Source organism: Balaenoptera physalus, assembly GCF_965194825.1.
Source record: "Balaenoptera physalus genome assembly, chromosome: 13".
Classification (NCBI taxonomy): Eukaryota; Metazoa; Chordata; class Mammalia; order Artiodactyla; family Balaenopteridae; genus Balaenoptera; species Balaenoptera physalus.
The window spans coordinates 46,655,576-46,670,602 of record NC_138892.1 but is presented as its reverse complement, the minus strand read 5'-3'; the positions used below and the strand labels follow the sequence as shown (position 1 = coordinate 46,670,602).

Here is a 15,027-nt window from a genome sequence, read left to right as displayed (position 1 = left end):
AATACTTTCATACGTAATCATACTGAAAGGTTTTACATGAAGTTCTGCATAAGCCTAATAATCTGTACAGGAAAAATTAAATGGTATAAATATAGTCTCTCAAAATCACTGACTAGTTAACGCAGATTGTGCATCCTGTGATTTCTACCCACATATTTATTTGAAAATGATATTAGTGCAGTAGAAGAATTCCCTCAGAAACCACAAAACAAATTAAAGCTATGTAACTGTGAAGTTGTAAAATGTCTTCTTAAAAATAACTATCATTAAATTAGCAGAGAAACATGAAACACAGAGCTCTCATTGAATCTCATTAACAACGTCTGCTTTATAAATATTTCGTATATGGTCTTTTAAAATGTTGGGAGCACAATCATACAAAATCTGTGCTGAGATAACTATATAATGATTTATTTATTTGGGGGTAGCCTGTTGCATTTTTAATATTACTCTTCCACTATCCGGCAGGGTCTACCACCCAACTTCTATGCATGTGGTATCATGACTATTTCTTTTTCCAGTTTAGCCTCAATTCCCTGTTACCCATGGCAGGATGTGCTCCCAAGGGCCTCTTGAAGTACTGGAGAACAGATGATCACCTCAGCATGCAATGGAACTTTGAGATAGGATGGATGTTCTCTGTGGTATTTCAGTCCTATCTCGTAAAAGAGAGAGAATTATTTTGACATCACTCTTATCTATGAGGAACACTCATTTGTGAGAATGTAACACTTTCTTATTTTCTCCACTGCAACATCTATAATATGTCTTGGTATGTTATCTTTGTTTTAATAAAAGTTATTTCCTTCTTTCCCATAAAACATTACATAAAATAAGTATAATCTGTTATATGTCTTAACTGTAGATCTTATTCTAGTATCCATTTAGACCTCTACTCTCATTTCCCTGTTCTTGCACAGAATAACTTCTGATAATGTTACTTTTCTCATTATTCATGAAAAGTGGAGGCAAACATCTGACTCTTTCATAGAAATACCTCCTAGGATAGTCATATCTGAGCATCACATATATAATAATACATATATCCCTTTATTATAAATTACTTTTATTTCTCCTTTGTCATACAGTTAGGGCAGTACACTATGTTGATTTTTTTTCTTTAAAATGATGTGTGTAAATGGCTACATTTTTATGAATTTTATCTTAATATAATGGATGAAGCATTACAAAATATTTGGTATTAAAGGGAGAATTGGGTCCAATAGGGTTGAGAACCACAGTGCTAGAGGTAAAATGCTGAACAAGACAGGCCTGGTCCTACCATTGTGGAAAGTGACTCAAATGTTTTATAAAGTGCAAAAGTCATTGGAAGAAAGAAATAACTGACTATATTGTAGCATGGTGAGAAAGATAATATACAAGTAATATTCATCTGGGACCCTGATCATATAAGGAGGGTAAGAAAGGCATCTGGTAAAAGAAGAGAAAGATAAGAGTAATCCAGTCCTAGAAGATGGGAAATGAAGATAGCAACAGCCCTCCTTGGTGAGGACGGTTTTATATCAGAAATCTTGTTACTGTGAGCTCTGGAAGATCACTAAAATTTAAGATGATTATCCCTGTAAATACTGGCCTTCATAAAAATTAGTTACTGGCTTAGTGTTGCAAAATACCCAGTCCCATGGAATTCTGAACCAGGCTATCCTCAACTGAGGTTCATTTTCTTGTGTAGGCCATTCAGTCGAGGAATGGCTTATCCTCTTGCCACCAACACCAGAACCAAAGCCACATGGAGGTGTTGGATAAAACTAACCATAGGAAAGTCACAACTAAAATTCTCTCCTTCCCAGAAAAGAGCCTGGATAGCTACTTGATATCTAAACACAGGACAAGTAGGCAGAGGAAATACCTAAGGATCAAGCCATTGTTACAGAGTCCTCTTTCAATGTATAATTTCCTCTCACCTGCTTCACTGTACCTGTACTTGACCTTATTTAGTCCTGTTGGCCAAAAAAAAAAAAGACAACCAAAAAATGTATTGTTAAAGTAGCTTGGGGACACTGTATGTAATTGTGAATATTTTACAGTTTTAAAGCTCCTCAGGGAAAGAAATTAAGAAAATATGAAGTCATAACTTTGCCTCTAGAGATAGTGTTTCATTTTCTTTTCTCACCCATATGTGAATGATAAAAATGAAGTTGTAAGTGCCTAACCCATATTCAGTTCGTGGTACACTCTGCTTGTATTTGCTGCATTGAATAAAGGATCATTTATAAAAGAAATCTGCAACCATGTTGTGAATGCTCGGTTTTAATTGCACTCCATAGTGCTATAAATCCTTTAATTGTTTTGTTTCCTACTGGAATATCTTAAACAAAAACAGAATTTTCTAATTAGCTCACTGGAGACCTATAAGGTTATAATGGAGATAATTTGCTCTTGTTTTGTCACTTGAAAGTAATTAAAAGTTCTTTATTTAAGGAGAGATCAGGACTTAAGTGATTTTCTTTAATTCTATTTTTGGTATTTAACTGGTAGAAGTGGTTGAAAATTAAATTGCTGGGAGGTAGCTCAGGGGTAGCTTTAAAAGGTATCATTAGTAAAGCTTGTTTAAGTTCCATTTTCTGAAGGTAGATATATAGAACTACTGAGAAACTTTGCAACTATTCAATGAAGAAAAGCCATTTAAATATCTCTTATCCTCTACTCCAGTTTTCCAATATTCTAGAAAGACCACGTTATAAGAGTTTCACTGTCTGGTTAGCAAAGCATAGGAGGACAATTCGGTACACACTTTGAGCCAGTAATATATTACCTACAAAGTTTACACATCAATTAAGTCTATTATCTGTATCTTATCATTTAAATTTATCACACAATTAGTGAGTGACTGAAAACATTTCTGTCAAGTTAAAATTATATCATATATTAAAACTGCTTGGAAAGGTATAAAATAACATATAAACGTAAACTTTTAATATTTAGGTAAATTATGCAAAATACAGCATTCAAGCTACAATTTTCCTAATTACCTAACCAGTAATTGAAGTGTGAAGTCTCTCTAAATCTTGACTTTGTTCATAAGGAACTAATATATTTTGAGGTGTTTGATTTATGAAATGTTAATTGAATCCAAGTTTAAAATAATGAAATTACTTGTTTAAAACTGTTGGATTACAAGTGACAGAATTATGATCCTTAGAAAACAGAATCTCAGCCATGGTGAGAAGAGCATAAATTTTATGATCTCCAAATATTTTTCATGTCTTATTTCATATGAGCTCATATTTGCATCTATGAAAGTATAATAAATGCCTTCATATTGTAATCTGCAAACAACTTATCAATCAGATGATATTATTCTATTCCCATCACACAGATAAAAGACCAACGGTCAAGAAGGGTAAATGGTTTGCTTGCCAAGACTCAAAACTTAGACCTTATCTCCAATCTCAATGTAGCCTCAAGTTCAGGTGAAAATATTCTTAGAAATACTTAGCAGAGCATAGGGTGGTTCTCAGTGTGTGGTGCCTTCCCCAGCAGCACCAAGATCACCTGAGAGTTTGTTAAAAATGCAAATTCTCTGGCCCCTACCCAGATCTACTGAACCAAGAACTTTGAGGGTGGAACCCAGCAAACAGTGTTCTAACAAGCCTTCCAGTGAATTCTGATGACCCCTAAAGTTTGAGAACCACTGGCATAGAGATTTTTTTTTTTGGCCGATTTTATTCTCTCATTAATTAAAATGTCACTATATCATTAGTTTTGAGAAGAAGACATCAATTTATACAGAAAGGGCCAACCTTTATTGAATGCTTACCAGGCAGCAGGTATTGTTCTATGTACTTTCGCTCATTAGATCATCACAATAAGCCCTGGGGGTGGATATTATTACTGATCACTGAGATGTGGAGAGATTGAATGATTTCCCTGAGGCCACGGGGCTACTGGCAGGGAAGAGGTAGTCAGATCCGAGAACCCATGCTCTTAATCATACTGTGAAAGGCGTACAACCTGAGAATTTGTCCGATTATTCCTCAAGAGAATGCTGCAAGGGGCAGTGGAAAGTACATCAAGCTTTGAAGTCAGACATACCTGGCGTTGAATCCCAGGTAGTCAGCTAACGAAAAGAGACTTCAATTGTGGAGATGAGAGAACCAGGCAAATTGTTTCTGAAAATCCAAGTATAAATTTGTGACCTAATAAGTAGAAATATTTCTTTAAAATGTCTTTTAAAAATGCTTTCCTAAAATAGTTTCCTGCCTCTGGCTTACATAGATCATGAAATACTGGCTGGGGGTTGGGGGGAGTGGCTGTGAAATTATTGTGCTATAAACATTTATGAATGAGGTAGCAAAATATAAGAAATCTAGTGGGAATTTTTCCATATTATTTCCCACTAACAATGATATATTTTATTTCACTGTTGCCAGGTGTCTCCATTCTATAGTCCCCATGTTCTGATCAGAACTGTTGAACCTAGGTGGGCAAAAGTGCAATTGTTCACAAGAAGCATTAATTTATATCAAAATATGATCATGCACAAGAAGGGAGAAGATCTTTAATATCCTCCTACTCTTATCCTTATTTCCATTTTGTCTAATCTAATTGTCATCACAGTGATCCTTTTAAAACATAAATAAGATCACATCATTCCCCCCCACTTAAACCCTTCAACAAGAGTTTATCACCACATTTAAAATAAAGCCTGCAAGTCCTTCATGAGATGTCCTTAGGTTGTCTCCCAATCTCTTGCTCTCAGTTACTCCTCCTCAGTCACAATGACCCTTTGCTCCTCCTTTAACAAGTCAAGCAAGCTCCGGCCTCAGGGCCTTTGCACTTGCTCTTCCCTCTTCCTCAGTAACTTTCCAGATGTTCCCATGTTTTGTTCCATGACGCCATTCTGGTCTCTACTCAAATATCACCTCCTAAGAGAGATCTTCTCTGACCACCTTTAGAATAAAATTCGCACCCCTTGTTACCATCTATCCCAAATCCATGTTTTGTTTTCTGGTCACAGTACCTATCACTTGTCTCAAGTTACATACTCATTTGTTAGTTTTAAATTATCTGTCACTCCTCACAGGCCAAGGTTGTGCCTGATGCTCAGCTGTTTCCCTGACACCTAGAACAGTGCCTGACACTGCTATGCCAGTTATTGTTAATTATTGCTGTCTTTAACAGTTTTTTTTCATTTGTTTCAATGCGCAGTATGCTGCAGAATAATCACCTAAGACAGGTACCCACAGAAGCTCTACAGAATTTGCGAAACCTTCAATCACTGTAAGTATAGTTGAAATTCCAACATGTTCTCAGGATCAGTTTGGGAAGGAGCATTGAAATGTCCAAATGACCATTTTAGTAAGTTCCTTGGCTGGGGACCATACCTAAGTAAGTTGCCAGTGAGAGTTTCCATTAGAGCAACTATTCTTTGCATCCTCATTAAACAATATGTATGAGAGAGACCAGTGTTGGGGTTTGAGGTTTCAGGGCAGAGACTTAATCAGAAAACATGCAATGAAAAGCCTCTTGTATATGTTAGTATCACAGGACAAAAATCCAGGATCTTGTCCTATACCCCCCTATACAGTATTTTAGCTCCTGAATTCAAATCAGGAATAATACTTTCTCCTTTTATCTAGAAAAATGAGAGTCAAAATCTAGACCTCTTGGCATCTTCGGTTTCTTCTGTTTTTAGATTATCTGAGCTGCCCTGTAATGCAATTTTGCTGAGTCAAATAAAGGCTTAATTTTTTGAGTTCTGTATGCACACGTGGGGTCCTCAATTCAGGAAGCTAAGATCTAATGGCATCTCTTAAAGTCATACTGGGCAGGTCTACTAACCAGGAGTTCCTCACCGCCACACACAGACGTACAAACATATTCACAAACAGTCCCACAGATATACACACACATACCTCAGATTCACACACCACACACAGCAGTGGTGTTGGTGTTCCTTACTCTGAATCCACAACTTTTCCATCAGGAGTTTCCACCCTCCTCTGATTTAAAACCTCTGAATGAATAAAAATTAGTTATTCCTTACACAAAGAACTTTTTTACCAGCTAGATGTTTCGGAGCTTGGGTTGTAAGCAGTGGTTCACAGTGATTATTTGGCAACACTATGCCATGAGTTCTTGATCAGTATCTGCATCTCGTCAGAATGTATAAGTGTATTGGAAATGTTGCATGATTTCCAATATCCACATGTGTGATATATGTTTTCATCTTACTTACACTGGAGGTCCTCATCTGTCAAACAAAATACTGGTTTCTGGTCTAGAATGATGAGGGAGATAAAATGCATAAAAAAGGCAAATAAATATTGCAGACTCGAGTTGAACATCATTGTAAAGAATACATGGGTTAACAATTACACACAGTTTGCTTAATGTCTTTTACTGAGGTGATACAAGAGAAGGAGGAACGTGAGATCTGGAGATGCTACTTTCTTCCTTTGATCTTTTTTCTTCTTTTTAATGAAAGCAAATCTGTGCTTGAGACCATTTTAAGCTTTTTATTCCAGTCGAACAAAGTGACTTCCTAGGTTCTCACCAGCCTAGAGATAACCAAGCCCACAAGAGCCCCTTTGTGGCAGGGGACGGGTCTGCTGCATTTTCAGGAGCTCTGTAATGACATCACAGTATCAGTCCCCCTTTGTGGCACAAGCCTTTTCCTGAAGGAAAGAACCAGCCAGAGCAGCAAAACACTCTGGAGTTGGGTTGTCTGTGTCAGGGCACGGGGTCTAATGGCTGAATTGAAAAACGAGATAATAGCAGTGGCCAATAGGATCTTTAAACAGCTGTGAGGCAGGCGGAAGATAGAAGGATAAGAGTTTGTAACCAAAAGCCACTATCAGCTGAAAGAAGATCACAAACAGAACACCCACAGAAGTGAACCCTTTGAGAAAGCGAAAACCATGAATCTTTTGTTCGCTCGAACTGGGTGGTGCCTCTCTGATCAAGGTGTTCAGATTTAGTTTCTTACCGTCTAGATATTTACTGTTCACCAGGTGTCTCTTGCATTTGGTGTCTGGTTCACAAAAACAATGACTTTTGAAACCTTATAAATATGTGTTCCCTGTGAAAAAGCCAAGGGTTAACTTTCTAGCAGGATGCTTATCGCATCCAAACTGAGGCATCGAGATAGATCTTCAGCCCCCAGTGCACACTGGATTGTATCGGCCAGTTATGTAATGTCTGTCCGGGGTCCCTTTGCCCAGAGCACGGCAGACCATGTGAGGTGCTGAGTGTTGGCAGTGTGTGCAGCTATGACACTTTGTCTCACTTACATTTTTTGTGCTACTTTGATACAAGCATTAAGATATGACTCAAAAAAACATACACTTAACCACCAACCACACAGAAACTGTATTGTACCAACCAAAGGAGTCCCCTACCCACTTTGGAGGTTTGGGCTACTGTGAGCCCTTTTAAAGTTTTACTGTTGTCCCAGATGCAAGGTGTTTAATAGTATTTCTCCCGCTTCCTTCAAGCAGTTCCAAAAATAAAAACAGTTTTGAGTCTAGTGGTCATTGCAAACGTGCGTTCCTTATCCATTCATTTTGCATGCGTACTTCAGCCTCCGTGCTACTTTCATATCAATACAAATAACAAAGAGGGTGAAACCTATCTCATCCATGACACCTGGGAGGCTTCCGTTCAGCTACCTATCCAGCTCTTCTTGGACTACAGTCAACCCTTAGACCTCCACTTAGCCCTTTTTCTAATGGTTCCTCTTTTCTCTTTCTTGAATTCACTCTATTTTTCTCCACTTTATTCTTTTCCTTGTATTATTCATTCACTCTCTAAGAAGCACTCTGCGTTCCCCAGGGGCTGGGAGCACATCACGCGTATGCATGCCTGGCTTTGCAACTTCTAAATCGGGGCTTCTCAATTCCGGCCGCAAAGAAGAATCATCTGGAGAGTCCGGAAGCCTAGGCTGCACCCCAGACCAATGAAAATCAGAACCTCTGAGTAGGAGACCCAAACATCAGTGTTTTCTAACCGGTTTAATGATATAGATAAGCGCTTCTTAAATGAAGATTGGGAAAATGAGTGTCTTAAGATGATTTGCAAATATCCTCCTGAACTCTTTTCAAACTTGAAATAATAACAAAGTCCATATTTTGCATTCCAGTATAAACTGATATGAAATAAAAGTAATGGGTCTTTTATTCAAAAAGTTGCCTTGTTTGTGCTTAATTGAAAAGCTCACATCTACCTATTAGTTCTCCTGACCATCTGGGGCAGATAAAGTTAGGAGGCTGCATGCTGTATTATCCTGCTATTCGCATGTGTCCATGGACCGACAACATGAGCACCTCCCAAGACCTGCAGAACCTTGGGCCCCATCTCTGTGTAGCTTGATCAAAAGCTTCATTTTAACAAAATCCTCAGGGGATTTATATACATGGTGCGTTTGAGAATTAAAATTTTTAGTGTCTATGACATGAACAAAGCAGTCTACAAACCAAAAATGGTCGAGAACTACTGAAATAGATCATGGGTATACTTTGCCCCACCCATACAGACTTGGCTTCATTGAATAAACTTTAAGAAACTTGATTTATATTGAAATTGGTAACCTTGCTCTGAGGAAGAAACAAATTGTACTTATATTTCAAGGGACGTAATTTTCATTGATTCCATGTAAACAGCAAATATTTTGCTTTGTTCATAATGAAAACACATAGGTACATTTGTGTTCTTTGAACTCTCTGCTGATGCTTACAAACTGCTCAGCTAAAGAATAAGAGGGCTTGTCCACGTGCCAGAGCCCAGTAGCCCAGAGCCTGCCCCTGTACAATATGTACGTTAGGTTTCTGACAAGGCAATGACAGCCCAGACACCAGTTGGCCTTTTGTAATGTAATCAAATATAACTTAATTTCCTTTCTGTTTTTTGGAAAGGAATGGGAAATGTAATCAGAATTCACAGTGAATTGGATTTCACCAAAAAACTTTTGGCGTTATAGTCATTTGAGGACTAGGATCAGATTACAGTGATTTGATGGAAACTCAAAACCTAACCTGCCCATAACCTCACACCTTTGTATTAATAGTTAAGAAACCGATCTATGAAAAAACATCGTTGCTTCACTTGTTGATTGTCATTAATGATGTTCAAGCACCTCACTGTCATTAGTGGAAGTTCAAGGTGATCAAAGAGAACGACACATTCATGTTTGTCCGGTTAACCAGGATATGACTTAATACATGTTGATTTTCATGCCAAGTCTGCACTAGCGAAACTAATTGTGAAAAATGCACAATCACAAAAATAATGAGTTGGTAAATAGAAAATGAAGGGAGAATTAGACATGTCTTTAGCATTCTCTCTATTCTCCAATTAGCTAATAATCTTCTTTAGAGTACAAGACATTATTTTAAAAGCCGAGAAGAATATATAACTCCTGCCTGGAACAAGATCTGCCTGAGCATCTTATTGTGACATCAGCTTAAGGGCTACAGACACACCCCCTCCTTGGACCCTGTGAAATGTCAATAACTTCATCTCAACTCTTCATAGTAGGGTTTTGCTACTAATAATCCAAACAGAGAATAAGCAGGAGGAGGAGGTGGGGAGGAAGAGGCAGTGCCGAGCAGAAAGTAAGGCAAGCCTGGAACCAGCAGCAGTTCTCCACTATTAATGTCCAGGAGCCTATTGGGTTTCAGACCCAGGATAAAGAGTGGGAAGGAAGTAACAGAAGACAAGGAGCAGAAGAAAAGAAAGCAAAGGGAGGTAACCGAGAGGATAAGATTAAAAGATCAAAAGGGCTAAAAAAAACAAAGCAATGGTTTTAGTGTGAGTGACATAATTCCTTCCACTAAAATAGTGTCCAGAAAGAGAAATTTTAAGTTTATATAACAAAAATACACCATGGTCTTGGTGTATTTTGTTTTTCACAGAAGTGCCATCATATTAGGTACGTCTAGGGATAGAGGCGCACTGAGAAGTTCTAGAGGCCAAAGCTTTTGTCTGTTGCACTCTTCGGAGTTCATTTCACACACCATGTGCAAACCAGCACTCAGTGAGTTGTTCTGAGGAGGAGTTTTGCCTTGTCCCCCTCCCCCCATTTAAACATTAGGAGAAAGTTATTTTCAAAGGCGAAAAAGCCCTTTTTCCACAAGAAGAGAGAACTCAAATTGGAGCACAGTCTTCAGAATCCGATGAAAAAGAAGTGTGAATACTTTAAGCAAGACCCAGGCGTGAAATATTGTGACATCAGGTTATCTGCCCGTGCTATGATAAATCACAGACATGACAGTCATATCAGATAGATAACCCAAAGAGAACATGGATGGTATGGAATGAGAAGTAAAATGAACTTTTTTTAGTCTTGTAGTGTGAAATAAAGGTTAACTTTGGAAAGTAGGTTGAACTCGGGAGAAGCTAAAAGAATGACGGCTATGGGAAGGCACATTGTGAACGGGGCAAAGTGTTTCCCCCTCTTCAGGATAGATGGGGTCTTGATGACTTGTGAAAAGGCACATAAAGAAACAGTAAAGGGCTTCCCTGGTGGCGCAGTGGTTGAGAATCTGCCTGCCAATGCAGGGGACACGGGTTCGAGCCCTGGTCTGGGAAGATCCCACATGCCACGGAGCAACTGGGCCCGTGAGCCACAGTTACTGAGCCTGCGCGTCTGGAGCCTGTGCTCTGCAACAAGAGAGGCCACGATGGTGAGAGGCCCGCGCACCGCGATGAAGAGTGGTCCCCACTTGCCGCAACTAGAGAAAGCCCTCACACAGAAATGAAGACTCAACACAGTCATAAATAAATAAAAGAACGTGAATTTCAAGAAAAAAAAAAAAAAAAAAAAGAAACAGTAAAGAGGCTTCCCTGGTGGCGCAGTGGTTGAGAATCTGCCTGCCAATGCAGGGGACACGGGTTCGATCCCTGGTCCGGGAAGATCCCACATGCCGCGGAGCCGCTAAGCCCGCGAGCCACAACTACTGAAGCCCGCACACCTAGAGCCCCTGCTCCGCAACTAGAGAAAGCCCGCGCGCAGCAACAAAGACCCAACACAGCCAAAAATAAATAAATAAATAAATTTATTTTTTTTTAAAAAAAAGCAGCAAAGTATAGGAACAGGACAAGGACAAAATCAAAAACACCCACGGTTATAAAAGCAGGAGCCGTCGATATTTATTGAAACTCTTACCTGCATCACCTCACTTCACCCTCGAAGAAACCTCATGAGGTGGGAGCCAAGATTTTCCCTTCCTTAGTGATGAGGAAGGAGAAAACTCAGGTTAATTGACCTTCTCAAGGTCATTTGGCATTAAGAGAGTCAGGCTAGAGGTAAGTCTGGGATAAAAATTCTGGTCTTTCTGGCTCCAAAATCTGCCAGTTTTACCACTACACGATCGTGCTTCCCTGAGCGAATCCATTACAGAGAATGGGCATGCAACAGAATGCGCTAATGTGAGGGAAGGAGCCTGACAGAAACAAGTAGTACCTCTCGGTATATGATTATGAGGTTTACAGAGAGGGGGAAAAGTAGTCATGCTTCGGGACAGAAATAAAGAAATTGAGGAAGGGAAGAGAACCTATTTATTCATGTGTGGACCACTCAGACTTTTTTAGTGTTTCCCTATGCATTTGGTTGTCTCTTCCCTCATTACCTGGGAGATGGAACTTGTCTCCACTTTCCTGATGAGGAAACTATAGGTGAGAAAAGGGTATCTTGTTCATATTGCAAAGGTAAGAGTTGATTAGACAAAGAGAAGAGGGAAGAACTTTCCAGACAAAGGGAAGTACATGTGCAAAACCTTGTAGTGATGGTGGGGGGAGAGGGGAGCGGGGACATCAAGGATCAGAAACAAGATCAGTGTGGCCAAAGCAGGAAGCATGAGGCGGGAAAAGTGCAAGAAGAGCCTAGTGAGGCAGGTGGGGTCCAGACCCCTTGAAAGCTCTTTGGGACATGTCACGAATTTTAGTCTTTATTGTAAAAGCAGTGGGAATCCACTGGAAGATTTTGAATAGGAAAGGGCATGATTGGATCTGTGTTACTGAAATAGTCTAGGAGAGAAAGGAGAACTCTGTCAGGATGAGGGCAGTGGAGATGGAGAAAGGGAAATGGATTTGAGAAATTTTTAGATGAAATCAGTAGTATTTGGTAATGAATTGGCTACAAAGAATGAAGGAGAAAGAGGTGTGGGGGATGATTCCTAAGTTCCTGGTTTATATGATCACATATTTACGGAAGCCCATCACTGAGATAAGAAACGCTGGTAGAGCATGACATCTGGGGAGATAATGAGTTTGGTCTTGAACATTTTCAAAACCAAATGTCTTGTTTAAGGAAGAACAACTCAGTAGAGATGTCACATAGGCAGCCTGAAATCCAGATCTAGATCTCAAAGAAAAGTGAAACTTAGGTTAGGTCCTTCTACCATGCATTTCCTGTTACCTAACACTTCATTGTAATGATTTGACTGACTCCCCTTTAGAAAACATGCTCTATAAACCATGTCTGCCTGGTTTACTGCTAGATCTCCAGCACCAGGTACTGTACCTGCAAAGAAAGCACCCAAGAAATACTTGTTGAACTGAACCAAAGCATCAAACTCTAAATGATGTTCTAAACAGCTGCTCAAGATCAGCTAATCTCCCCCGCTTTGACTGTAGCCTGCATTCACTGATCTCCCTGGCTCCCAACTCTTATCTCTGTACCCTGGTTTTTCCTCCCTGCCCTCCCTGATCTGAGAGTTGGGTCCCAGTGTTTCCTTGAGGGATTTTGAAGTTGATCTGTCTATAAGATTTAGCTTTCCCATTGGCTTAGCTGAGGACTCCCCACTTCAAGAATAGGGTTAAGAGAGGAACCATAATATTGTCTCAGGCTGATGAGGTTCAGATTAGGCAGGAGTGAGAGGATGTTCCTGAACACAAGGCTCAGAGGTACTGTGGGAAGAAGCTATAAAAGGGACTTGACTGGGACACAGAAATAAGAGGAAAGTTTAGCTAGATAAGGTGGATGAGCTTTGAATATAAGAATGGAAAATTTGGATTTGAAAGGAATGGTAACATGGGAGAATTGTGGATTCCTAACGGGCACGACATAGAGCCCAGTTGTAGGGAGACTCGTCTGGCAGCAGCCTGAAGGATTAATTGAAGAGATAAGAGATCAAAAGCAGTGATGTTGCAGTGATGCAGGTGTGAAGCAGGTGTGAAGAGATACGAGACTTAATAGGCAGTGGAAGTCGACACTCTTGGAGATGAAGATAAATGGAGAGACCTTGGTGAATGTTAGTCTGGACAGCAATGGAAGATGCAGAAATGACTCCCTGATTTCAAACCCTGGTGGTAGCTGGGAGACTAACGGTGCTCCTGACAAAAAGGAGGTCTTTGTGTTCTTTCTTTCTTTCTTTCTTTCTTTATTTATGGCTGTGTTGGGTCTTCGTTTCTGTGCGAGGGCTTTCTCCAGTTGTGGCGAGTGGGGGCCACTCTTCATCGTGGTGTGCGGGCCTCTCACTGTCGCGGCCTCTCTTGTTGCGGAGCACAGGCTCCAGACACGCAGGCTCAGTAATTGTGGCTCACGGGCTTAGTTGCTCCGTGGCATGTGGGATCTTCCCAGACCAGGGCTCGAACCCGTGTCCCCTGCATTGGCAGGCAGATTCTCAACCACTGCGCCACCAGGGAAGCCCGAGGTCTTTGTTTTCTATGGAGAAAAATGAAGCTAAAGAAGTCAATGCTCGGGCTTCCCTGGTGGTGCAGTGGTTAAGAATCCGCCTGCCAATGCAGGGGACACGGGTTCGAGCCCTGGTCCGGGAAGATCCCACATGACGCGGAGCAACTAAGCCTGTGTGCCACAAGTACTGAGCCTCTGCTCTAGAGCCCGTGAGCCGCAACTACTGAGCCCATGTGCCACAACTACTGAAGCCCGGGTGCCTAGAGCCCGTGCTCCACAACAAGAGAAGCCACTGCAATGAGAAGCCCGCACACCGCAACGAAGAGTAGCCCCACTCGCCGCAACTAGAGAAAGCCCGCACGCAGCAACAAAGACCCAGTGCAGCCAAAAATAAATAAATTAATTAATTAATTAAATTTAAAAAAAAGAAGTCAATGCTCATGTTACTTTGGCTGTAGATCATCTCCCTGTTAAAAAATTCACAGCCATGGTGACCTCTGAGAAACCGAGCAACTCCATGTAAATTGACTTTAAAATATATTTCTCATTGGAGTCTTGTACTTCCCAGTGATGCCAGAGAGGCAGAGGTTTGGTTCTATTAGACACTTCATCCGGCTACTAGTCGAGCCAGCTGACTAGTCTCTAATTTTTTTTTTTTTTGTAACTAAATATATTTTTTAATCCTGAAAAAACTCCTGGTAATCATCCGAGAGAAAGAATAAATGATATGACTATTAGTTCTGACAGGAGCATATCTGACCCTTCCCAAGAAAAGTTATAATTAGAACTCCAGGGTTTGTTTTTTGGTGAAAGAAGTTGACCTCAATCACCATTAGTGGATTTGTCCATCTGTAGGTAATTACAGAAACTAGAGTTGGGACTAGTCTCTAAGTTCCTACACTTCAATGAACCTATAGAGTTTCCCTCTCCCCAAGCTGCAAAGATGGAAAAAACTTTTTTACCTTTTCAGAGATAAGTCTAAAGCAATAATTTTTCTTCCTGGTTTACATTAAGTTTACCAGTAAATAAGGTGGAGAATAGAAAGATGGAAGAAGAAATCCCCATATAAGCAATCATGGTGTTTATATGAATTCATATGCTTAGTATCTTCCTAGGTTATGGATGGGAAATTTCATTAGAAGGTGGAAGCCCACATTGTCATGATTTCATAAATATTATAAAACAATACTAACAATAAAAATGACTCATATTATTAGAAGAATTCATATAAATCAACACGAATTCAATCTGTAAGAGTTCATACAGATAAAATTCTATCCCGATAGTATTATTATAATGATCTGACAAATTCAATTCCAATGATCCACTGGTTTCAGTGCAATAAAATTCAGTAAAATTTCACCATAACAAAGACTTTAGGGAATTGGTCAAATTGTGTTATATACAAGCTTGGAACTACATGCTTTTCA

General features: G+C 39.9%; 1 protein-coding gene across 3 annotated transcripts in view; it reads left to right on the top strand.

Annotated features, from left to right (window-relative positions):
* The window catches only part of LGR5 (leucine rich repeat containing G protein-coupled receptor 5), a 122,448-nt gene that overhangs the window by 76,338 nt on the left and 31,083 nt on the right, over positions 1-15,027 (top strand). For all 3 annotated transcript variants that reach the window (XM_082418914.1, XM_082418913.1, XM_082418912.1), the window contains one exon: positions 5,173-5,244. In XM_082418914.1, coding sequence (XP_082275040.1) covers positions 5,173-5,244 — 72 coding nt within the window. The remainder of the gene's footprint in view (positions 1-5,172; positions 5,245-15,027) is intronic.